Source organism: Pogona vitticeps, chromosome 1 (genome assembly GCF_051106095.1).
Source record: "Pogona vitticeps strain Pit_001003342236 chromosome 1, PviZW2.1, whole genome shotgun sequence".
Taxonomy (NCBI): Eukaryota; Metazoa; Chordata; class Lepidosauria; order Squamata; family Agamidae; genus Pogona; species Pogona vitticeps.
The window spans coordinates 216,804,571-216,831,382 of NC_135783.1; the positions used below are offsets into that span (position 1 = coordinate 216,804,571).

The 26,812-nt window shown below is 40.8% G+C and overlaps 1 protein-coding gene across 4 annotated transcripts in view; it reads right to left on the reverse strand.

Annotated features, from left to right (window-relative positions):
• Positions 1-26,812, reverse strand: part of KIF5C (kinesin family member 5C) — a 91,818-nt gene extending 65,006 nt beyond the window's left edge. For all 4 annotated transcript variants that reach the window (XM_020785676.3, XM_020785678.3, XM_078376750.1 and 1 more), the window contains exons 1-2: positions 26,229-26,812; positions 6,622-6,712 (exon numbers count right to left, since the gene is read on the reverse strand). In XM_020785676.3, coding sequence (XP_020641335.1) covers positions 6,622-6,712; positions 26,229-26,354 — 217 coding nt within the window. In that variant the 5' untranslated portion in view covers positions 26,355-26,812. The remainder of the gene's footprint in view (positions 1-6,621; positions 6,713-26,228) is intronic.

The window sequence follows — 26,812 nt, forward strand, 5'->3', positions numbered from 1 at the left end:
TGGATAACAAAGAGATTATAGTTGTAAATTTGTTGTCTTCCAAGCAGATTTTCTGGTTTTAAAGGCAGAGGGAGCCCTTAGAGACCAGCAAGTTTACACCATGCTACAGTCTATGAAACTGACAGAACAAGTAGTGGCAAAGTTGTCTTGCTGTCTAAATTCTAAATATCCAACAGTCAAAATTCTGTTATTTTACACAGTAAATTGCACTAAAATAAGCCAATTAAATCAATGAGGATTTGATGAACCAACTCCTCCATAAATCCCATTGAACTAAATGGGTCTATTCTAAGTGATACTATGTTAATGAAAGTTGCACTTGGAAACAGACCCATCTGAATCAATGGAAATTACAGAACAGCTGACTAACCAAATTCCTATTGATTCAGTGGGCCAACTCTTGTGTGACTTACTAAAGTTAAACTAAGCAATAGGATTTTGGTCACTGCCTCCCTTTTAAGCATTACTTACATGTAACAAACACAACCATATCTCAAGTTACACCTTTATTTTCCTTATAGAAGCATAACAGAAGGCTTTATGCTATATTGCTGTGCATTTTAATTTCTGAGAACTTAATCACAATGTGATTTAAGGCAGTGATTTTAATGTACACTTTTGCTAATCATATTTTGATTTAGCCAGTAATGTTCCTCATTCCGTCTCTTACACAAAGCAAACGGCTATAGGCACTTAATTGAAAAACTTTTAACGTGCAATGAAATACTGATTTATTTCATTTCAAGCCAGCTCTCTTCTATGCATGGAGCTGTCCAGGGGAATGGTGCTGACTGGAGCATGCCAAAATCAACTGAAGGCACATGTTTTCAGTATCATGAACTGATGATTCTGACAAAGCCACATCTTTATGTTTACAGTAGGCGGATTCTCACACTATGGAAAAATTGGGATAATCCCACTTCCACTCCATGTCACATTAACACAGGACTGCAAATGTCACATGGGAAGGATCAATATTAAACCCAGTCCCCAATTTATAATGCACAGAGCAGTCTAGTCTCTAACGTTTATGTGTTTCCTTCCACATGCCCTTACTCCTCCCACATTTATGAATTTTCTACACTAACAGAGTCACAATTACACAGATCTTTTAACATAAGCTCAGTTATCTGTCCCAATACTGTTTGTGCAACAGCAATACACCCCCATATGCCATTCTTTCTGCTAATCTGGTTTGTGGGTGTTTTGCTTCTCCTCGTGGAAGAATACCACATCCTTCCTGTTTCAACTTTCTGCCTTGCTCCTATATCAACAAGCTGATTTTGTGAAAAAGCAGCTGTATGGCAAGGGAATGTCCTGGATTTGGTCCATACTTAACTGGACCATTCACCCAGTTCATTTACATTGGTTCTTAACACTTAGAATTATTGGCCAATTTACTTGTCCCTCTTTTAGGCTCTAAATTTTTTTGCTGGCTTTCAACTCTTCCTGTACATAAAGCTTCATCAGCTACCCACATCCAAACGAGGTGGCCCTCAAGTTTTGAAGAACTAATCAATTATGTTAACCACCCTGGCTAAAGCGCGCGCGCGCACGCACACACGCACACACACACACACGCACACGCACACGCACGCACACACACACACACACACACACACACGGCAATCATTTATGAAATATACGTGGATGTACCAGTACAATCTTTTCCTATGCTCTAATCCTGTTTTTGAATTTCTGCCTTTGGTGAACCAAGGAGGGGCACCTGCAAGTAGTCTCAGGAAATATCTCCCATTATATCATCCTCTCTACTTAGCTGTCATTCACAGTATTTAAAAATTTTCTATCATGAGGATTAAATTCTTGCTCCCCTAGTAATAGTAGTTACTGCCAGTAGTTGTTGCTTTTTTTGTCCTTCACACAAGCTTGCTTAGAGTAATCCCTGGGCAGAATTCAAAAATGGGTTTAGCTAAGAAGAACATGCTTGAGTAAAGGATTGCTTCAAAAAACCTCAAGGGAAAGCCTTTCTGAGAAACAAAAACAAGACTGGTTACTGGACTAACAGTTAGAAGGGCAGCCAATCTTTTAGAGTTACAGATGACTGCCACTTCCTCCCCTCCTCACTTTTTTTCCTAGTCGATTTACAAGCACATTTGTGAGTGGGCAGAGTGAATTTGATTTAAATCATGACTTACATTTTTTTAAAAAATTAATGTTTTTGATGATTTAAATCAATCTGATTTTGAAAAATAATTGATTTTATCCACCTTTTGAGTACATTTTCTTGAAGTCAATTCACTCAATTCTGAGTAAAAATGCTTAGAATTATATTACTGGCTATTTCTATTACATCAGAGGGAAAAAGAAGCACTCATGATTCTAACTTAATGCCAGCATACACAAAAAACAACAGACTTTCAAGAAAAGGGCACCTAAAGTACTAACATATTTAGATGTGACTACCCAATTAAAGAAGGGCATCACACACCTGCATTGGTAAATGAAGAACAGTTACTAACAACTGCTGGAAAAAAAAACAGAACATAGGTGGTAGGAAAAGAACTATAGGCAGAAAGCACTATAAATGAAATACCAACAGAGTATCAGCAAAACGGCTGATGGATACTTGGTTATTTTGTTCCAGCTCAAGTCAGTATTAACTTTTAAATACTTTGCAACAAGATTCCCTATTCTTTTCCTGAATGGAGTCAAACCTTACTTTATATATTAGATTGATAACCCACTTTTCTCCTGAAAATTGGCCATATGGAAGCTCACAATAACCTAGCCGCAATAGAGCCACTCTGCCTGTCAGCAAATCTCCACAGTCTCATGGCTAGAGACTGCTGTAACTCTTTTGACAGGAAACTAAGATGAAAGCCAGTGAAAACGGGTATTTGCATAGGTTCACAGGAAGAAGTTGATCAAATGCCTGAAGCTTCCTGGCTGCCTAGAAAATTGCTCCTGTTTCTGAGGACAATGATCACAGATTCCTGCTCTAGATTTGCTGAACAATTATAAGTTTGTCACTCTGTGCCATAGAGTCTATGGCAAGGAAACTCTGGCCAACGGGTTGAATGCAGCCTGCAGAGATTCCTCATGCTGCCAACAAGCTTTTGCTTGTTTCTTTGTTTCTTTGCTTGCTTGCTTGCTATTATGTCCAGTCATTGACTGGAGAGAAAAAGAAATATCCTGCATGAAAACTGTGCTGCACTTTGCAAACAGAAAAAAAATGTTGCATTGGGGTTTGTTTCTGAGCATAGAAGTGTTTTGTATACAGTGGTGCCTTGCTTAACGAGGATAATCCATTCCAGCGAAATCACTGTAGAACAAAATCCTCAATAAGCGAAATAAAAAAGCCCACTGAAAAGCATTGAAAACCCTTCAATGCGTTCCAATGGGCTGAAAACTCACCATCCAGCGAAGATCCTCCATAGGGTGGGGATTTTCGGTGCCTGTAAAGCGAGGAATCCGTCCTAGAAAACAGCGGGGGCCATTTTGTACACCCGGTGGCCATTTTGAAACCCAACAATCAGCTGTTTTTAGATCGTCATAATGCGAAAATCGGTTCCCGAGGCAGGGAACCGATCATCATGAAGCAGATTTTTCCCATTTAAATCACCGTTTTGCGATTGCTTTTGCGATCGCAAAAAACTAATCGTCAAGTGATTTCCTCGTTAAGCGAGGCACCATGGTATTTGGTTAGTTTTGTACACTTGCTAAGTGAGACAATGTTCAAATGAGTTAGAACTACACCTACCTCACCTATTCTATCCTTGTCCTTGACCATACTACATACCATACTACAGTCTAACTAGAAAAAAAGGCATGGGATTTTCAGATTTATTTTATTTGACTTTACTTTATTTTATTGGACTATAAATCCCTCAATTCTCAATTCTTGGGGTGCCACATGACAGATAGACACTAGAGATAGGGGATTCATATTCACAGATGAATACAGTGGGGTCTTGACTTGAGAACTTAATCCGTATTGGAAGGCGGTTCTCAAGTCAAAAAGTTCTCAGGTCAAATCTGCATTTCCCATAGGAATGTATTGAGAACCATTTGATCCGTATCTGCTCTTTTCCGTCCATAGAAACTAATGGGAAGCTGCTATTCCGCCTTCGACCACTAGAGGGGGATATTTTGTTTCTTTTTTTCTTAGGTCAAGAAAGGTTCAGGGAAGGCAGGGAAAAGACAGTCCAGGCAGTACAGGACCAGGCAGTCTGAAGACTGTCTCCCAATCCACTCTCTAAACGCTGGGAGGAGTGAGGAAGCAGACAGGCACCCTTTTCACTGGCCAACAATTAACTAAAGTTCAAATTTTGCACTTTCCCTGCCTCCCACGTGGGTTTTTTTCAGTTCTTAACTCAAATCTAAGTATGTAAGTCAAGTCAATATTTTCCTATGAGAGTGGTTCTTAAGTCAAAATGTTCTTAACTCGAGCTGTTCTTAAGTCAAGACCCCACTGTACAAAGCCTGCTGGCACAGGTGGCAGGCCCAATTACGTCCCGCCACCAGAACCTGCCGGCCCACTTACCACACGGTGCGCATTGGCTGGCGTCATTTTCTATGCCCCAATCATGGCAGTAGCCCAGCTGCAACAGCCCCATCTCTCTCCTCACCTAGCCAGTCCAGTAATGGGGAGGGAAGGAGGATGAGTCTCCCCGCTCAGCCCTGCATACATAAACAATGTGCTGTCTATGTATACACATCTTTAACAGAACAATTAAACATAAATAATGTGAGCATTTGGTATTATTAGCAAGCAGTCTGCATGCTTCCTCAGGGCAGGAACACACTCTGCTTTTTCTCACTTGTATTATTCTATCAAGCATTAAACACACAGCTGTCATCACAAAAAAATACAAATTCACCCTAGGTGCCTTTGCCATACTACAGTCTAACTAGGGAAAAAATTGTATCAGGTTTACTATATTTATTCCGATCCACCCTCATCTCTGTATTCTACTTTAAAATATCTGCAGTTCATTGTTCAGTGGTGTCATGCATACAAATAAACAGAGTAGTGAAGAAATTATTCAGAGTGGATTGAAAACAGTCCAGTAGGCAATTGTTCCAAAGAAATCATTAAAATATCATTTTGCCTTTATCTGAGATTCTAGATGTCTCTTGTAAAAAATAGCTACAGTAAAACACAAAATGCCCACCAGTCTGCATTTCTTGGTCATTTCTTATTTCCATCCATTCTGACAGCACTGTCTAATAAACACAGAGCATAATTCTTTCCAGTCAGCAAGATTCAGCTGATATGGCAACCATTTCCCTGCTCAGAAAATGGACTAAAGCTTTTATCCTCCTAACAGCAAGCAGCTAGAATATGTCATGAAATAATGGGAGGGGAGGCAGTTTGTAGAAGATTGATATTGAGGCTTCAAAAACTAGCATTAACATATTGCAAAGAAAGATATACTTCTAAGATGTATACACGTGTGTGTGTGCACGCGCGCATGCACGCACGCACGCACGCACACACACACCAAACTATCCCTACAACATTTAAGCAAGGCGGGGTGAGAAACCAAATACTGTTGCTGTACTTTTCTGTTAGTGAATTTCCCAAATTTAAAAACCACAAGTCAACATAACAATGCTATAGGCACCCATAACCAAAGGGTAGAATGATTATTGAACTAAAACAACAATGTCCACAGTAAACCCATTTTTGAAAAAGATCTCCCCAGTCCCAAGATGTTGTTGCATGGATAAATCCTGAGGACTGGGTTGCCAATGAGAATATGTGAAGACATACATAATTTATTTATTTAAAAATTTTAAATCAAGATCACATGATTTCTAGAAGTTTTACAAATAAGGTTAACAGCAGTCCCAGCAGCTGGAAATCTAAACCCAAGACAAAGGCAACACCTGAGCCAGATTAACATGTTCAAAGATGAGCGATGCTGACAAATAGGAAGACCGGGAACACCAGGCCTAGAGGACTGAAGATTGTTCTGTGTTCTCCCAGCACAGTCCTGTCAAAAGTTCATCTCATCAGAGATAATCTCATTATTTGTCACGCACCAAAGTCAAAAAGCCCCTACAAAAACATCCATGTTTCTGTTCAGAAAGATGGTTTGAAGAGAGAAGTATCTCTAATCAAAATATAAATACCAGATGCAGCACCAGGAGAACTTCTTTCAGAAAGCCCTCTGTTTGCAAAGGTGATGCCTTTTGCAGCCACCTCAAAGCAGAGAGGATTCTATCTTTATGGAGTTTATTGACGAAGCCTGGTCCACTCAACTGGACATACCAGAATACTAAATCTGAGACCTTCCCCCTGCAATGTAGGCAGTGCGCAGTTCCATCCTCTGTGGAACAAAACAAGACGCACTTCTTCCTTCTCCATTTTTACTATAGCACAGAGAAAGGAGAGACTTATGGATCTGTGCACTTGGAGCTGGTATAAACCAAATGAGATGCTAAAGTTCTAAACGCTTGCCCCTGAAGATGGCACCAAACCAAAATGTGTTAAGTCTGAGCTTTTTAAATAGGAATAAAGTCCGCATTGTCACAATATTTTTATACATATATCTTGAGACTCAAGAGTCTCCCGTTTGTACTTTTTCCTCCATTTGTGCCCGCCAACACCCAACCCCTTGGCACAATGAGGAAGATTAACTGACCATTGCTTACCTTTAACAATCTGCTTGGCGCAAGCATTATAGACTTGTTCCTGGGTTGTATTGGGAGGTAACACTCTATCAAAGACATAGGGTTTCCCTTGCTGAAATGAAAACAAGAATTATTTTTAGGCAAGACCACACACATTCGAATCACCACTATAAAATCCATACAAAATGCACACTTGCTCAGTTTGGATTGTTGGCAACAACAAAAGATATTATAAACTAGCCTTTGGAGGTAATCTGCCCAGAGCAGTTAGCAAACATGAGCTGGAATTCTATGTCATGAAAGCTTATCAGATTCAACACAGTATGATGGGGGGGGGATCTGAAAACAGAAGGCTCAGGTAAGGGTATCATAACTTGAAGGGCTTCATATTCTTTTCAATTAAACCTAAAATGACCATCACATGACCAGAATCCTAAATGGCAGTGCAAATAAAAGAAAACATTAGACTTCCATGTACGTAATTCCAAATTCCCATTGAATCCTCTACTAATGACACCTTTAAAGTCCTTTCCAAAACCTGATGTACTTTGCTTCAGGAAAGTACTGTGTTTTCCTGAAAAATAAGAGGGGGTCTTATATTAATTTTTGCTCCAAAAATGCACTAGGGCTTATTCTCACAGGATGTTTTTTTTTTCCATGTACAACAATCTACATTTATTCAAATACAGTCATGTCATCTTCTGGTTGCTGCACAATGGTAGAGGGTGGGGTTTCACTTAACTGGGGCTTATTTTGGGGGTAGGGCTTCTATTACGAGCATCCTGAAAAATCCTAGTAGGGCTTATTTTCAGGGTAGGTCTTATTTGGAAGGAACCAGGGTACATCGGGTGTTGAATGCTACGAGGAATGTAAGAATAGAGAGATGAATGTGTAAAAGCCAGTGTATGCTAAAAAGAAAACGTCTGAAAATGATTCAAAGTGCATTCTACAGGAAGTAGACACGGACATTTATTGATTTTATTAGAAGGAGAAAATGCATCGCCCAAACCAGCTACAAAATCTAAAGACTAGGGTTCCAATTTATTATCCAGCACTACTGCTAATGCAAAGGTTGCACAGAGGAACAAAGGGCACCTGCAAGCATTCTGAAGCAAACACGAAGTGCTGGATACACTACATAGAATGAACGAACAAGGGCCCAGCCACCAAGGTTCAGGTTTACCTGCCAGTTCATACAGCAGCCAGAATACAGGAAAAAAGCCACATCATAGCCTAATTTGGGCCACAAGCATATTATAATCAAGATAGGAACCAGGATTTGGGGATTCTGCCAAAATGGCGTTACTAAAAGCCTTTTATTTTGGCAGCATTCCCACAAAAAACAGTGAGTAACACAGTGTTTAATCTAGAAATGTACAGTTTGGGTTTTTCGACTAGATCTCCTAAAGGAACATGGCCAGGAAATAGCACTGGGAGCTGCAGTTTAAAAACACACATCTCCAAAACTCTACTTTGAATTCATCTTTTCTTTCTCTCTCTCTCTCTCTCTCTCTCTCTCTCTCCTGTTCCCCCAAATATTGTTCACAGGAGTGAACAGACCTTTTGCCTTCATGTCTAATTGGCAGCAGACACTCATCTGGGGGTGGATGTCAACACTACTGGCTGTCACTTACTCAGCTCAAGCTCCTTTTAAAAACTGATCCCAATCATGTCATTAAGGGCTGCAAAGCTAACTTCTCCCTAAATGCACTTTTTACTTTACAATCTAGTCATCCATTCTCATCTGCAGCCTGCAACCTGACAGGCCAACACTTACGCTCCATCACTGTGACATAAATTCATCTACAAAAGAAGGCTATAAACCTGTCATATATTTACACTCAAGTCCTGAAAATTGCTGGCAATTTCTATTTTGCAAGAACCACATTCGAAGACAACATTTTACCCATCCTATTTATTTGATATTTCAATGACAGTCCATCCTATTGACTATTTTGTTGCTGTTATGTGCTGTCAGGTCACCTCCAACTTATAGCAACCCTATGAACGAGGATTGAAATATGGATGAAATATCCTATTTTCAACACCTCTGCTCTTGCAGGTTCAAGCCTGTAGTTTTTTAGGGAGCCAGTCTATCTTGTACTTTGGTCTTCCTCTCTTCCTGCTGCCTTTCACCTTTCCCAGCATTATGGGAGAATCCTACCTTCTCATGTTATTCCCAAAGTAGGACAGTTTCAGTTTCAATATTTTTCCTTCCAAGATATTTCAGGCTTGGTTTGATCTAGGATTTATTCATCATTCTGGCAGTCCGGGGTATGAACAAAGCTCTCCTCCAGCACAGTACAAACGAATCAATTTTTCTTGCTTTCACACCCACACTGTGATATCCTGAAATCTACAACACTCTATTTTTGTTTCTGCTCCTGAAAGTTGAACAGATCTTATTGTGCTTATTTTGACTCTGGGGGTGGAAGCTCTAAACAACCATGTTGTGTTGCATCTAGATTAGTATCTAAGGTTCTTCAGCCAAGAAATTCTTATCCTACCTGCACTGCTTTTCCCATTCACAATTTACTGTAACTGGTTTTATTGAGAAATCTAATATGTTGCCTTCAAAATCCCCATTTAGTCCCTTGAGTAGTTTAATTCGTCATTTGCCCACTTGATATGCCTGAGAAGATGGTTTATGACTGAAAAGATGCATGAAGTCTTAACTGGACTACTCTCACACAAGACCAAGACTACTGCATTTTACCCAGCCAGGGGAGAACTCACATTTAGAAAGGTCTATCCTCATCACTCTTTGAATAAACAAGCCATCGTGATTTTTTCTGATCTTAGCTGAACATGCAAATTTCTGTATTGAAATTAAGGTATGTCTGAATAAGTGGCTAAAAACACACACAAAGAAGTTTCTAGAAGAGTCATCCCTTTAAACTCTCAGCACAAACACAACATTCATTTTAACTTTATGAAGACAAATGTGCGTTTCTCTGCATTATAACTATGCCTACCAATAAGAAAGAATTATACCTGTGACAGAAGACCACATTCACAAATGCCTTAACAACCCACAGAAAGGAAGAGATCTCAGAAAAGCGGGAATGCTGCAATTTGATTTTGACATGCAAATCAGAGCTTGGGACACAGTCTTTTTCAGCCCCTATGCAGACAGCTTCAGACACTTACTGGCTTAAGTAGAGGGATGACAACAACCTTCCATCTAGCTGGAAATATGCAGGTGAGAAATAAATTAGGAAGACTGAAAGGAAGTAACATTTTTCCCCCTTTCCCTGCCCTCCACCTCCTTTGCCAGGCTCTTCCTTCTTTTTCCACCATGAAATTATTCTGCAGACCCATCCTTGTAAATATTGTGAGTGAAAAGCTGGAAGACCCCTTCCCACTTGTAAATTCTGTACCAAGACTTGAAAGGCTTAGGCAGGCACATCAGGGTGGGAAGACCAGGGCAATGGAAAGGCAACACTGAAAATATAGGAAGAAAACACATTTTCTAATAACAACAACAATTCTAGAACTGCAGAGCTGGAAAAGACCCTACGGATCATCAAATCCAACCCCTATCAAGGAGGCACAGTGGAGAACTGAACTCTCAACCTCTGGCACCATAGCCTTGTACCTAAACCTCTGAGCTGTCCAGCCGTTCATAAAACAAAATTAAATTGTTCTTCTCACAACTTCGGGGTTATACAGTACGCCACAGGCAACAATGCTACTTGGAGTAACTTGGCGGAGTAACATGCCGGATGGTTATTTCATGATGCAATGGGAAAGGCTGAGAGGAAAGGGCTAGAAGATGTAAACGTTGCACACTGTAACTGTTTGAGAAAGGGTAGAGTAATATTGCTGCTTATCTTGTAAAAGGAGATGGTGGGCCTTGTTAATTTTTACTTTTTAAAAAAAGGCCTGCTCCCAGGAACACAGGATGATGCTACCTCCTGTGCTGCCTAGAATGGAGATGAGTGGAAGCGATGAAGACTGACACTGTGATCCTTATAAAAGGTGCCTGGCGGATTGTCACATCACTGCAATTTATTCTCGGAAGAGCAGGAATTGGGATGGCAGCAAACTGTCACCAGATTCCTTGTTTTAAAGATTTTGTTTTCTAAAAGAGAACATTCCTCCCTAAGCACCCTGTACAAACTAATTTTTGTATATCTTAGCTCAATTTGCCTCACAGAAGAAAGCAAAACAAAAACAAAAATATGTATGCTACCCTGCGTTCCCTTGGAGAAAAGGGACAGATTTAAAAGCAGGGTGGATTTAACTGAAATCACTAGTCAGTAAAACTCAATTGAAATCATGGTTTTCTGCACCAAGGCTCATTTTTTGCTGGCTGTTATAACCTTCATCTTTACAGCCCAGACAAAGGTTTCATTTTCAGAAAAACAACTGTTCAAGTTAGTTTTACAGTTATAACAGAAAACTAATGACTGCTTGGTTATTTACCGTGTGAAATGGATAATTACAACATCATTATGTAGTGAACTATTTTCAGATTAACAAGTTAATCATTCATATTTGGGCAATATTTCTACTGTTCTTTATTGGAAAGAGAAAAATATTCATTAACAATATAACCATTTATACTCACAAAGATATCAAGATTTCTGGAGTAGTCTGCTCAAAAATGCCACTTCCATTTGTACTCTTTGCCCCCCCCCCCATACTTAGCTCTTAACATCTTCTCTGTTTCCAGATCTATTTCACTCTGAGCAATCTTCTAATCACCAACCTTCTTAGTTGAACAAACAGAACTGAGGTCTCTTTCTCTATTCTATGGCTAAAATTCAGAAGTACCGTATTTTTTGCACCATAAGACGCACTTTTCCCCCACAAAACGGGGGGTGGTGGAAAGTCTGTGTGTCTTATGGAGCGAAGAAAACAGATTATAGTTTCCTGTTTTCTTCTCCTAAAAAATTGGTGCGTCTTATGGAAAGGTGTGTCTTATGGAGTGAAAAATACGGGTAAGTTGCAAACAGAGTAGGTCCGTTAAGTCTGTGGGGGTTTAGTGAGACTATACCTACATTAGTTCAGTTGACTTAATGGGCCTACTCTAGTTATGATTTACTAATGGATTTCAGCCAACATGTTTATTTTAAAACAAATTTTCCTGTTAAGAAAAGGCACTGTATCTGTGCAGGTACAAATTCAATTTTGAGAACTGCACAACCAGCCTCTGGGGTGGTATCCTCTAGATTGAAAAATTACCCTAAGTAATATTACAGAAGCCTCTGGAAGAAATTACATTGGTGTTCTAATGAATGAATTAATGAAATTCATTTACAAAGTTTTTAAACACTGTACAAATACACTGTCTTGTGCTACATAATTAAAAACTAATCCGTATTTCATGATGAAAATATATTGGGCTAGAATGTATCTTAAACAGAAAATTTTCCTAAAATAAAATAAAATATAATTTAAATTTAAAAATCCAGTTAATTTGGACTTAATTTTTTAAAAATTAAATCATTTATTTTATGCACCCTGCTTAAAAGCAGCAATGCAATGTGACATATGTATCACTTTCAAGGTGAGAAACACAGCTGTTGACCATACTTATTTTAAGACCCTTGACCTATAATATTTTCCCTATCCTTCACTCAGTGTGGCATATATGAGGGCCTCTCTCATTCTGTCCTCACAGCTGCTCAAGAGGCAAATTTCCCCAGTCACCCATCAACTAGAGTTACTGTGGCCCAGTCATTATCTGGCAGCCAATCTACTTCACAGGTTTGTTGACAGAATAAAATTAATACTGTGAACATGCACATTTCCTTCCTTAAGATCTCTGGACAGATGAAGAATATAAATGAGGTAAATAAAAAATAAAAATAAACTCTGGGATAGAGTAAACATACCTTCTTGCCTTAAGTATGGCATGTGCAGTGCAAAAATACATTTAAATCTATATAAGACTCCTCAGGCAGCTTTGCCAGGTTCAAAGTAACAATCATTAAAATATAGCCGACACTCGCTGCAGGGTGGTCACATATTAGGTTTCTATTAAAACTGTGTCATCTCTTAAGACACAGTTCCCTACCTGGAGGCTGTGATGAGCTGCAAAAATTCATTTACACTGAATGCTTGCTTACACACCACTTTGCAAATGTGACTCATTACATAAAATGCTATCTACTACCAGGTCTCCTCGTCCTCAAGGCCATTATAAAGAATAAAAACCAAAATGCATTAAATAGAAACCACAACATAGGCAGAGATGCTTTCTGCAATCTTTTGCTATTAATAATCTCTAGCGTGCAAAACTACAGCCGCATTTTGATCATTACACAAATATATTTATCAGATACAGTATTAAGTTGGAATCTAGTAATAAGCTGTGAGTAGAGTAAGGCCACTGATTCAATGAAACTTACAGAGGAGCTGACCACCAAATCCTTAGTGATTCAATTGAGCTACTCTAATTGTAACATACTGCTGATTTCAGTCATCATCTGCTACCCAGTAAACATTTATTGAAAGAAAGAAGACAAATAGGTATCCATTGAGGGAAGGAAAAGAGATCTCACTTTATTTCCTCCGGAACAGAGATATGCCTGTGTTACTTTTGTGGCCAATACACATTAGAAGGCTTCAATATGAAGCCTCTGAAAAATTTAGAGTTCCTTAACAAAGGTCTTCTTCATACAATACAGGTCCTACCAAAATACCAGCTTATCCAGCTAAAACAGTGCCATTCAAAAAGAAGTATACAAAAGATGACCAGCCAAATGTACTTTCAGAGTGGATAAAAATCAATCATTTTCTAAAATCAAATTGATTTAAATTATTATTTAAACAACGATTTAAATATTTAAAAATATTTTTATTTGAATCTTCAAAAATATGATTTTTACAATTTAAACTGTGATTTAAATCAATTTTATTTAACTCAGATCCACCCTACATATTACAGAATGGAGCCATACACACTGTACCTTAAATATTTTGCTGCAGTCCAAACACCACTAGAAGCTTTATTTAATATCAAACGTGGAATTTATTTTGTGATGTCCATCCAGAGATGACCACAGCAACATAAAAGCTTCACAACGTATTACCAAAACTAGATCATATTTAAGAGAAACTAGAAACCTGATCTCTATGTTATGGATATATTAGATTTCTGGCAAGCTATTACCTCCAGAAACTAGTTTTTTTGTCTTGGCCTTTCTACAAGCCTCAGTGAAAGCTGCTTTTCTTACTGCTTGCTACATCCAAACCTTAGTGCCAATAACACAAGAACCCATCCCTTCCATTAACCTCATACAGAAGGCTCAAAGAAAGGATCATTTATGCTGTGGTTTGGAAAACAGAGGGAGAAACTACTGTTGCTTCTTCTTTTCTCCAAGATCCTTCATAAACAAGAGAAAACTCAGTACCTTTACCAAGCTTTCACACAAGATGAAAGGGTCTTCTCAGCTGAAGGGAAGCTTAAACCTAACACCTCCTCTCTTCATGTTTCATAATCCAGAACAAAAGAGGTCCTTCTGCCTACCCTCGGAGAACTCTGCCCACATCAACAGCCATTTGGGAGGGGGGGGAATAGAAAGAGAGAGTTTTGTAGTGAGGGGAAAAAATAGAGCCTGGTTTTAAAGAGCCAGCAACATTCATGGCTTCCTACCAGAGAGGCTTTTCTCTGCACTAGGAGACAATGATGAGGTGAAAGAAAGGATATTCAGATTTAGCCACCACAGTGAGAGAGTATCTCTTTTCCTCTGAAGTAAAAGACCTCCCAACACCACAAAGCAATTTTGAACATTCTTCTGGGTTCTCAGAGAGTACACCATATGATACGGGTGCACTCTATGAAAATACCACAGCTCAGAGGTCCCATGGGTATAGTGACCTCAAAATCTTCAGATCTTGCTCTCATGCCATCCTACTTCTCTGAAAATGAACTATGGAAAGGGACCTGGTATGCAAGGTTTTGTACCACTCAGAACTTAACACAGGAGGGGTACTACTGTGACACAGAATTTGCAGTCAATTACTATTCTAACTAGAATTGCCTGCTTCCTGTGTGAACAACGGACAGCATGAATGAACCCAGAACTACTATTATTGTCCTCTATGTCATGACATGAAACAGGTGAATTTCATCCCATCACACCCTGGTTGCAGAACTTCATATATGCGGCAGCTCTTATTCTCACTGCAGCAGCACTTGGTTACTGCTAAATATCTTTATTTTGATAAGAAATGCAGTACACTTTTTGCCTTTTTCATCAGCTTCCTCAGTACTATTCTGCTTCACCTGCTGTTGGACAACATTTTCTTTTCTCAGAAACCCATAATCAAGCATTGTTCCAACCACCTCTCACTTATTTCTTTTGTAGTTTGTTCCAATTTTGTTACAATCTCACCCACTAGGTTTCACTTTTCCCTCCTGCTATGTCATTTTCAGTCTGTGGCCAGTTCTCTCATTTATGGTGTGGGTGTGGGTGTGTGGGTGTGGGGGGGGGGAATCGATATTCTAAACCAAGGAAAGCAGCAGCAACCCAGCTGAGACACAAAGCACAGCCAGTGATTGCTGAATAGTTGAGCCAGGTCACTGGCGGCTTGAATTCTAAGCAAGAAGAACAGTAGTCAGCAGGATACCTGCCTCTAAACAATAAAAAGGGTGTGAGGGGGATGCAAGCAATTCTATGTATGAGATAATGGCTAGTGATAATCCATAGTTCATTGGAACACACTTTTCAGTTGCTTTGCACCACTGAAAGGTTTGTTTTGTCCTTCATACCATTCCTCCTATTGTATTTCAACCACTACACCAGAATTTCCAGTCACCCAGTCAAGGTCCTCTTGCAAAACAGGGTCAGCAATATGAAGAGGAACAGAAAGCCCCCCCCTTTTTTGTCATTTTCCCATGGGATTTTTTACTGCCATGGTCTGTACAGCTTCACAAGGTCTAATTCATCAGATTCACACACTGCAGCTGCTCATATATAATCAGGTCATGCCATACTAGCTAAGACACCCAGAACAGGACACGTAGCTAGGTGGACATTAATTCTCTCTCTCCTTTTGTCTCAAGCACGACCGCACGAGCGCACACACACAAGTACTCTCTTTTAGCCTACTGTACCTGAATTCAACTGCCTATTTCCAGGGATGGGGACACCAGACACGGGATTCAGTGTCAAGTTAGACTTAAGTTGCACCAGTGACTTGACTCGGGATTCAACTCAGTATTTTTTTTAAAATGACGGACTCAACTCGTGACTTGGAATCCACCCCCACTCCTTTTTTTTCTACTCACGACTCCAGAAAATTCACTTCTAAACTTTGGCTTTACTGGATTATTTCGTATCCCGCCGCTGGACGCCAATTGTGGTGCTTGCCCTCGTGGCCCCTGCTTGTTTTTCCCTCACAAAGGCTCACATCACATTTTCTTCTCGCTGCCACCAGTGGATGATTTCAATCCACAATATAAATGACGTTTGCCAGAACAGTTCTCTTGTGAACAGAAACAAAACTTATTTATTGGAAGTGAAGCAGATTGGATAATAACAGGCGTTTCTCAGATACACATTATACATAAGCAAATCCTCAACAGTCCTCTCAGTACATACCGGTACTTATTTTCTCTTGCTATATCATTATCACCTTCTCTACCTATTTTCCTAACCAGCTCTATCTCTCTCACTATCTGTTCCCTCTCTCTCTGACTAACCAGCCTTATCTGACTCCTCCTTCACCCAGCAAGCCTCATGTAGCTGCTGACTCCGCCTCTCCAGTCCTCTCATAGGTTCATGCAAATCAGCTCATGAATATGAATAGCAGGAGTGATGTGGGCGATGACCATATGTCACTGGAGACCAAGACCAAAATTGTCCACACTCTTGTATTTCCAAACATGGGTGTGAAAGCGAGACAGTTAAGAAAGCTGACAGGGAAAAAAAAGATTTGTTTGAAATCTGGTGCTGGAGGAGAGTTCTGTGAATACTCTGGACTGCCAGAAAGATCAAGGAGAGAGTCCAATATCCTATTACATCTGGACTATCTCTAGAGGCAGAAATGTTGAAACTGAGGTTGTCGTACTTTGGGCACATCACAAGGGAGAATTCTCTGAGAAAAAAAATGCTGGTAAAGATGAAAGACAAGGAAAAGAGGAAGGGCAAGTACAAGATGGATTGACTCCATTAAAAAAAGCCACAGGCTTGAATCTATAGGAGCTGAACAGGGCTGTTGAGGACAGGACATTTTGGAGATCTCTCATCCATAGGGCTGCTATAAGTCAGACAATAGATTTGAATTTTAAAAACGACATTCTTTCTGTATGAAAAATGATATGTAAGATAGCAAATCATGTTCCTTTTCTGGAGTTTCAGACAGACCAGTATAGTTCAAAACTTTCAAAGCGTTACCAGCTAGAAGAGCAAGATATAAAATTTGGCAATTCATTAAATCTCTGATTGAACCACACAAATCCAACATCACAGACTCCCAGCCCAATTTTTCTGAAAATATCACTTCATGGTGAGCTAAGATGTTAATTTAAGACATGGCACTCGGTATTCCCTATGTCCATAGCTGCCAAATATGGCACTTGCTAGAATGTGTATTATGTCAAGGAAATAAACAGAAACTTTTAAGCTATGATTTAAACATCATAGTTCTTTAGAGGACAGCAATCAACATCGAGAAAGTTGGACTTCATCCCCAAGGGTAAATCCTGAAATCCAGTAGGTACTTAGGTTATTTATTGCACAGGAATGCTCCATAGATGACTGGAATCCTGTTTGCATAGGGTTGCCAGATGTCAGGCAAAAGGAGGACATGTCCTCCTTTTTAGCCTAGTGTCCTCCGTCAGGCAGGCAAAGATAAAAACTGTTAAAATGTCAGGCTTTTGTATATTTTATGTTATAATTTTGAATGGGAGGGGGAGAGGTGGAGGGACCCCCTTCCCCCTGGCTTTCCCCGCCCCACCTGCCCGCCCACCCCCAGTATTTTGAAAAAAAGCCTCCATTGAATTTATTTTTAATTTTTAACATGACTGTTTCTTGGTCAGTTCACTAAGAGGCATTTATTGGCAGCCCAGAAGCCACTGGTAATGGTGTGGCTAAAAAAATATTGTAAGTAAGTAAGTAAGTAAGTAAGTAAGTAAGTAAGTAAGTAAGTAAGTAAGTAAGTAAGTAAATAAATAAATAAATAAATTGTGTTGATTGTGGGTTTAATCTGAATGATTCAAATGAAACATTTAATATGTCCTCCTTTGTCCTCCTTTTTGTCTTTCTATGTCCTACTTTTAGTACCCATGTATCTGGCAACCCTATGTTTGCACAACTCTGCACACAAACGACTTAAATTACCTACAGGCTTTAATCTCTAAATAAAGGTTTCCTATCCTCCCCTTTCCAACAGATTCTGGGGCTTCCAAGGGATTCTTGTTGATCTGGGAAGCCTTTGGGATCATCAGAACAGAAGGAAAGTCTTTAATGTCAAAAAATCATTGGCAGCAGAACTTATGTCAGGAATTTTTGGACATTAAAAGCATCTCTCCCAACCCCAGGGATTCCTAAAGAGTCTTAGAAGCTGGAGGGGAAGAGGAGATAGGAAACCTTTAATTAAAGATTAAAGTCTATGGCTGATGATGCCATTAACTTTATGCACACAGAGCTGCATGAACAGAATTCCAGTGTTTGAAATTATCCCCTATTTGGATCTAGCAGCTGGATTTAATCATTTTACATAAATTGAAGACTGAGATACCAGTTAAATAAGGTAAACCATCTCATATACTGTTAAATACATGCCAGCATTTACAAACAGGTTAACAGTTCTATAAGTTCTAGGCTGCCATCAGGTTACAGAAGTTATAAGCAGTTTCAAATACGGCATACGAAGACTCACCATTCCATGACAGAAGGCTGGTGGATGTATATACCCTTGCTGCTCCCAATACAGAGTGGAAATAAATAAATTTAAAACTGGGCTTTCAAAACAGATGTTAACTACTACATTTCTCTTAAACAATAGATACTTTAGTGATCTAGAATGATCTAGAAAAAGTATCCTGGCCCAAATAAACAGAGCAAATGCCTCCATCAGACACATCAAGTTAGGGAAGACCTCTGTGTTAATAAAGAACCAAGCTGATAATTTCTCAAATACAAATATTTACACTTAATAAATTCAGGTATTTCACTCTCACCTGACAAATACAAATCCCTCTACAGTCTGTCCAGTTATTATAGTATAGGGCCTTACTTTAACTAGAAATTACGGACATTTCATTTTTAATTTGCTGTTTTGTTTTTTGTGAGAATGGGACTGAGTGATGCAGAGTGAAGCAGAAGGCAATACCTCTTTAAGAAAGTAGTGCACAGATTCTACACACACACATACATGTGCATGTGTGTGTCCCTTAAGTGTGACCCACAGTGGCACATTATTTTCTCTCTTCTCTATACAATGACTGAATATTAAAGCATATGGGACCTACAGTTTTTCTGGGGAAATTGAGCAGGCAGATGAAGAAGGCTCAGCCACTCCATTGCTTTGCAGCGTAACTGGTGGCTTTCTTTTCAAAAAATGGGGGGGGGGGGGAGAGACATCATTGGAAAGAGGTGGGGAAGGTAGACCCTTCGTGGAGAACACACTGTTGACTGCAGGGACATATGATTACAAATACTGTACCAGCAACACACTATTTTATGGTTCTCATTTATGATACAGTGTTATATACTGCAGATTTTTTTCTATTCAAACTGTAAGAAGTTTAATAATACAAGTTACATATACTAACAAAAACAAAATCAGAATAAAGGTTCTCTCTCTCTTTCTCTGGGCAGATCATTATGAAAAACCTTTCTTGTCTTCCAGTTTGGCCTGCTGCTCATTTTTGCTCCAAATTCTTACATCAAGAGAAGTAAATGCCAAGAGAACAACTCAAGACATACCACTATTACAGACAGTGAGGAACAGGACATTCATGCCTTATTTTCAAGGCCGAGCATATCTGTCATCACCACTGGTTCTCCTCCTCTTTCAAAATCTACCATGTACAGAGGCAGTAAAGTTAACAGTAAACAGTAAGTTAACACAGACAGGATGACAGGTCTAACTCAGGGCAGTATGATTAATGGTATTGGGTTACACTCACAGCTTTCACATTTAGCAAGTTTATACCACCATAGTATACTGTGAAGAAAAATCAGGTTTTTATGAGTTTATTGTAACTGTTCTCACAACAGTTTTCTATCCTTTATGCAGACTGTCTAAATTGCCATATAACGGGACACAGAACTATAAAAAATGTTGCCGCAAAATTAAGCTGTAATTCTATGGGTGTTGAAAAAGTACAGTAAGAAAAGAGTACTGTATTGCCCTTCCAAAAGGTATTAAATGATGTCTGTAAAAGGGAATCATAATTCATTTTGAGGCATCCAACTATAAGCACTTGAGAAAGAAGCCGAACAATGCAAGGGGCAGGCATCACAGATTAATGGAAGACTACATAAAAAGCTAATGGTTCCTAGTAGTGTCACAAGTCAGTGGAAACTGACACACACTTTTGTTTGACAGCGGCTTCTTTACAACCTTTTGCCATTTTGCTCCCCCTTCTACACACAAAATTCACATGCAGGGAGGGAAATCTAGACCCTCGCCCTCACCTGCAATGAAGAGGTAGAAAATGAACTCTAGTCAGTTGCTAAACAAACAAACAAGAACCCCGCTTTGCTGTCTTGTACAATAAACTAGGGTTCATTTCAAATTTACACTTCCTGAATTCTGTATGATCTGGTAACTCTTGGATGCCCAGAAGGAGAGGTGAGCAAAAATGGGCAAATCCAGTGCTTTGCTTAAAATTTTATTCAAATGATGCCATGATATTCCACCATTCTATTCCCCAACTTGTCCTATAAATATGTACCACAGTAAAGAGAGAAATCTTATTTTTTTTCACTTTCTTGAATTTCCAATTGTATTATTATTTTACTAATCTAAACTGTTTTGAAATTAAAGAAGAGGATTTCATGCCCACTAATGAAGTTTAACATTGCACCATAGTCAACAGGTTTTTAAAATAATGCTACATTTTTGTGTAGCCACACTGTTATTTCATATTATGATATTTATTGGGGCTTCTTACTGGACTTAAAGTTTAGTAAGTTGTTATAATATCCAGGAAATGCCCTAAAATTGAGGCAGTCCTTTCTACCGAAGCCTTAACAATTTCTGAAATCAATATAATAACAGCCATTCGGGATGGCATTTAGGGACTGAGTTAAGCCAAATGTAGAGCCTGGATACCTAATGAAATATTTATAGGTGTTCCAGTGGATCTTATGTAATTTTAATTCTCCATTTTAAATTTATTTTTACCTACTTTGAACCTCTGGGATGACACAGTATGTTTACTCAGACACATTTTGATTATAAAATTCTGTGAAATCTCAACTCATTTGTATAAAAAATGGTGAGGAATCAGGCAAACAAAAATAAAGTTTTGCAAAACACGTTTACAGTCGCTGCACTAAACATTCTTTTTCACTTAGGCAAACCATGGATTCAAAGCTGCTAAACAAATGTTTAATATCAAAACATTTGAAATTTATTACTGTAGCAACCATTTGTTAATGTACATACTGTTCTATTTTCTTGGAAACTATACATCAAATGGAACCTCTTGGCATAGTAGCTAAACTGCAATACTACAGTCAAGACTCTAGTCACAACCTGAGTCTGATCATGATGGGCTCCAGTAGCAGCTCAAGGCTAACTCGGCCTTCTATCCTTCCTATGGTACGTTCTTTTTTTATTGGTTTTTAAATCCACATGAGCTAGCAGCTTCGGGACTGAAGCGAGGAACACGAATTGCATGTCCTGTCAATAGCACCCATTGAACAGCTGAGTTCTCTACTCCTTTCTCAACCTGAATATTGCCAGCACTGCAGAGACATGATGCATTGCTGAAGCAGTGGTTGCCTGAGGTTTTGTGCTTTTTTAAAAGAGACTGCCCCAAATTTTCCCCTCCATCTTTTGTCTCAAAGGATGTACTGTATGTGGGGAGAAGATTGCTGTCTCAATCCTAGTCTTTCACCTTAAGAACTGTTCTTGTATTTTTAGTATGCTCATCTTGCTGCTGGTTTTATTTTCTACTATCTACACACTTTTTAAATATATATTTTTAATGCATTGTGTGCGGGGTGGATAAAAATCAATGCCTTTTTAAAACCAATTTGATTTAAATCACAATGTAAATAACAAAAATATCATTTTATCTAAATTGTTTAAAAAATCCAATTTTTAAAAATTTAAACCATGATTTAGCTCAAATCCACTGTGATTGTGCACTGCCTAGAAAACTAGCTACTGAGTGGTTTAGAGGTGCACTAAACAATGAAAACAGAAAACCGATGTCAGGGCACTGAACCAACAGAGGACTACACAGCCAAAAACACGCTTATAGTTGACATATAGACAAACATACACACATCAGATACTAGATACTTTGCCAATAAAGGGGCTCCAGCATTATTACAAAGGAAGAAAACATACTTTGAACCTTGGTAATAATTTTCCCCTAACTTGATACCTTCCAAATGAATTGGACTGATAACGCTAATAATACCTAATCATTGGCCCTGTTGTTCAGGGATTCTGGGAGTTGTAGTTCAACACATCTGAAAGATTCCAGTTTGGGAAAGGTACACAAAGTACACAAATTCTCCCCAGTTTATTTTCATTTTTAAAATGCATAATTTGCTAGGTAGCAGCAAAAAGCAAATGGAAAAGGTACATCTTTGTTTATTTTTACAATGCATTAGTCTCCCTACAGCTAATAACTTTCAAGGTGATATATAACAAAAAACAAACAAAAACTCCAACAGATGCTGGATCCAAACATTATAAAGCAATTAAGTACAATTTATTAAGCACCAATTAAAGGGAATTAACACTAAAACATGCACTGCAAGAAAATATGAATAATACTGCAGGAATGAACTTAAAACATAACAGTAAAAAGAACTGCAGTGTACATAAATCGGCTAGCCCATCTCCACCTCCTCAGGCAGCCAACCACTCTGTCAAGGAGGCAGAACAGGAATTCTCCCCACACAGTCAACAAGTGGTCAGCTGCCAGAGGAGGCAGGGACAGGATGGCCAAGCTCCTGCCTGGATTGGAGTGCCGAAGGAGAAAAAGGTCCCTGGCGGCACATGAAGAAGGGTGAGTGTGCCGGCCAGCTGGAGGTGGGTGGGAGATGGGCCAGCATGGCACCTGTGGTGCCACGCTTCGTGCTTCGTACAAAGCTGTATGAAGCACGAACCACCCATCACTAGTTGAAATGTTATGCCACTCTAATGTTCAATTCAGAAAATCCTGTTGTCTACAAGAAGGTGGTGGTGGTGGTGATGGCGATGTTGAGTTCATGAATTATTCATGTGACAAATATACATGCTATCCAAAACCACAATACATTATCATCACTTGCTGAGTTATTATATACATAATTGCCTCTCATCAAGTAAGTCCAAAGCATAAAACACAGTCTGGAAAGAGCTTAGGCTATCAAGCAAGCTACAGTGGGGTCTCTGTGTCACAAAGCTTCCCATTTTCCTGACTGGATCAAATGCAAAAAAACAGGTAGATGTGGGTCAGAAAGGCAAAGCACAAAACAACAAACTTGAACTACCTGGCAAGGACCCACAGAATAGACTGGTGCCCCACTTTGGTTCGGAATGACTAGGACCTGGTCTGCAGTGGATCTGAACCAACATTTTGAAATCCAAATCTTTATACATAGTAGGGATGTGTGCTTTAGACAACAAGAGCTGCCATGCTTGGTCAAACCGATGGTTCGCTTTGAGCAAGCATCGCACAGAAACGCACACTGGACACTTCTGCCCACTCCTCACTGTGTTCCCTAACAAAGAGCCCTTGACTGTCCCAAGGCAGACCTAGAATCTGTCATCTCCAACAACAAGTAGGATCTAATGACTTTGTAGCCATGTTTCAAGACTTTGAGAGCCGGGGGGGTGGGGGTTCTTCGTCTCTCAGCCACTCCTTTTCCACAAAGATATCATGACACACAAATACTCCTGCAAAATTGGTTTGAGCCCCTGAAAGGGTGATTTGTAGATGTAAAATATTTATCTTTATTTATTTAATTTATTTAAAAGGACAAATGACTGCCAAGATGGCAAGTTGCTTAAGTGTGGCAGATTCCTCACTATCTTCAGATTAGGCTCCCCACATTGACTTCTCCGTTGAAGAACCAGTCTACTGAGGGTCCTTTGGCATTTTCAAAACTACAGGCTCAACTGATGGAGCATTCCCAGCCCCCAGGAAAAGACATATCTTCCACACAGCTCTACAGCTATGCAATACCAGGATCATTAGTAGGAGGCATAACATCTGCATAGAAAAGCACCTATCTTTCCAGGAAGCCTTCCTACTACAGTTATTATTCATCTACTCCATGGGACTCAAATCCTTGGATTACTCCTCGAAAAGCCTTAGGTAAATGGTTGCCACACTCTCCTAGTGGGTTAACAAAAGTTCATTTAGATGACCAAAGGATAGCTACTGCAAACTTGTCCAGAACCAGAAACCTCTAAGGTTGAGACTATGAGCATTCATTAAAGCGCCAGCCACCACTTTCCTTCCACATCTAGGACAAAGGAAGATATTAAGAATGATCTTGGGAGCTGGTAAGGAAAGGAAGCTTCCTCTAGAGAAGGTGCTTCTCTATGCAGACTGCAGCAAAACAAAGCAAAAAAAAAAAAGGAAATGAACACAGCACACAACTGAAGAGCATCTTTGGGACAGAATATATTCAGTTTTCATCCGCTGCAGCAGAGGCTGCAGCTTGGCAAGCTTTTAACTCAGTCAGTGCTGCTGAAATGCATGAACTGCAAAAGCCGAGCTGTGCTAGCAGAGAAGGAGAGGTGAGAGCAGGGTGGGAATTCCTCCACCTCTGATGCCCCCAGCAATTTCTTCCCACCTGTCAATCAAGGAAATGCATGGGGGGGGGGTACAAACAAGTGAGCATGCCCAGTGATCCTGATGACATCAGCTTGATCAATGCTGGGAATTGGAAGGCTGCAGCAGCAATAAAGGGAAGCTACTGGAAGAGTTAATTGGGGTTGATTCTACGTATTCAGTTCTCCACCATCCCCCTTCTTGCTGCAGTTTGGAAAACAGGGAACACAGCCAAGTGGGCCCTTGCTTGGCAGTTTTCTCCCTGCAGAAGTCATCCGAAGGAGGTCAAAGAATATTTTGTTGCATGATACCAGTATTTTATAAAGGTAAGCATTAGATATGAGTCTACTAGCACAACCCTGAGTGTAGTCCCAGCGAGTTATATGGGCCTTATTCCCATGTAGGTGTCTACAGAGCACTGCAGCCACGTTACAGCACTCTTCAACAAAGCTTTGTAGTGGAATACACAAGAGAAATTCTTGCATTTCATGTTTTGTTTTTTTACCCCACTGTTAGCCAGTACCCATCTGCCAACTAAGAATAACATTCCATCTTCCTCTATGCATGATCCCTGGCCTGCAGGCATTCAATAAATGTTCATCTTTTAAACAAGCCACATGACTCTTTGTTGTGGGTCCTACCCCAGCCCCCACAGCAGCAGAGAGAAAGAAACTTCTCTCACACAAGGAGCACTTGTATTCCAAGCGCTTTGATCTCTCTCCATCTATATATTTATTCCTCCATACCCAGTGTCCCTTGGCTCTTTTCAGTACTTACATGCAAACATGCAAATATAATCCTTAGGATCTGCATCTCATACATACACACACGTGGTACAGAAAAATAAAAATTAAACAAGGGTGGGCAATATCTTTATTGCACCAATTAAATCTCAGAAACAGACTGGAAAGCACGCCCGCTTCTGTGACTTTAGCCGTCTAATAAAGATGCTACACCCATCCTTGCTTTCAGATATAGGTGCAAGTATAACTGTTGTGTGAAAGGTGCAAGAACAACTCTGACTCTGTTGATCTTTTAAATCCACAGAGGGATTGTACACCTATGCAAGAGGGCATCCTTCCGCCCTTTCTATCCTGGCTTGCTCATTCCGACGAAAGGAAGGAATGATTATTCACTTTCGGGACCCCAATTCAAGTCTCCAAGTTTGAGAGCGTACGGGGGGCGGGGGAGAGAGAGAGGGAAAGAAGCCTGTCAGAGAGGTGCACCCTCGTCCCATGCACACCCCCCCCAAAGTTCCCACATCTTCTCTCCAAGCCCCCCTCTCCCCACCCCCACCCCCCTGCCGCCAGGGAGCTTCGCTTTGCCCGGGCCGAGGGGACGGCGGGCTTCGAGGAGGGAGGGAGCGAGCGAGCCCACGAGGCACGAAGCGCGCGCGGCCCAGCCGAGGGAACAATGGGCGGAGGCAGGCGCGCCCCGTGCCGTGCAAAGGCACGCCGCCCGCCGCCCCCCCAACCCGAGCCCCCGGGATGTCGCTAAGCCGGGAGGGGGGGCGAAGGCGGTGAGAGGAAAGAGGGAGGGGGCGTGAAGGTGGGGGAGGGAAACTCGGTGCCTCTTTCGGTACCCCTGCAGAAGCAGCGGGAGCGGGGGGGGGGGCGAGAGTGGCGGAGGAGGAAAGGGACCCAAACACACGCTCAAAACGCCACAGGAGAAGCGGGGGGGGGAGGGGGCGGGAAGAGGCGTCGAGGACGCTTACCCCAACCACGACCGTGTCCTCGCCCTTGAATTTGGGGATGAATTTGTCCCCGCGGAGGATCTCCGCTTCGTTGAGGGGCCGGAACCGGCACATCACTTTGATGCTGCATTCGGCTGGGTCCGCCATCTCGGTGCGGCTGGGAAGCGCCGCCGACGAGGAAGAGGAGGAGGAAGAGAGGGCGACGACGAGGACGACAACGCGGGGGGGGCTCCTCTTGGGCGAGGCGGTGGCGGGGGAGGCGCAACTGCTTCTTCTTCTTCTCCCCCCCCCTTGCAAGGCTCGAGCTAGTGGCTGCAGCGGCCGCTCGTACGGGCCAAAGAGCTCAGGCGAGCAAAAAAGGAGCGGGAGAAGCCGGCGGCATTCCGCCGCGATGCAGGCGGCGAAGGCGGCGGGCGCTCCTACAAAAAAGGGGTGTGGGTGAGGACGGGCTGAGGGAAGGGGCGCCCGGGCCCCCCCTTCCAGCGCCTCACAGGGGGTCTCGGCTCGCTTCCTCCCGATAACAGGAGCCAAAAACGGCGGGCGGGGGGCAGAAAGCGATATAAGCGCCGCAGGTGGCTAGTCGGAGTCTGGGGAGGTGCAAAATG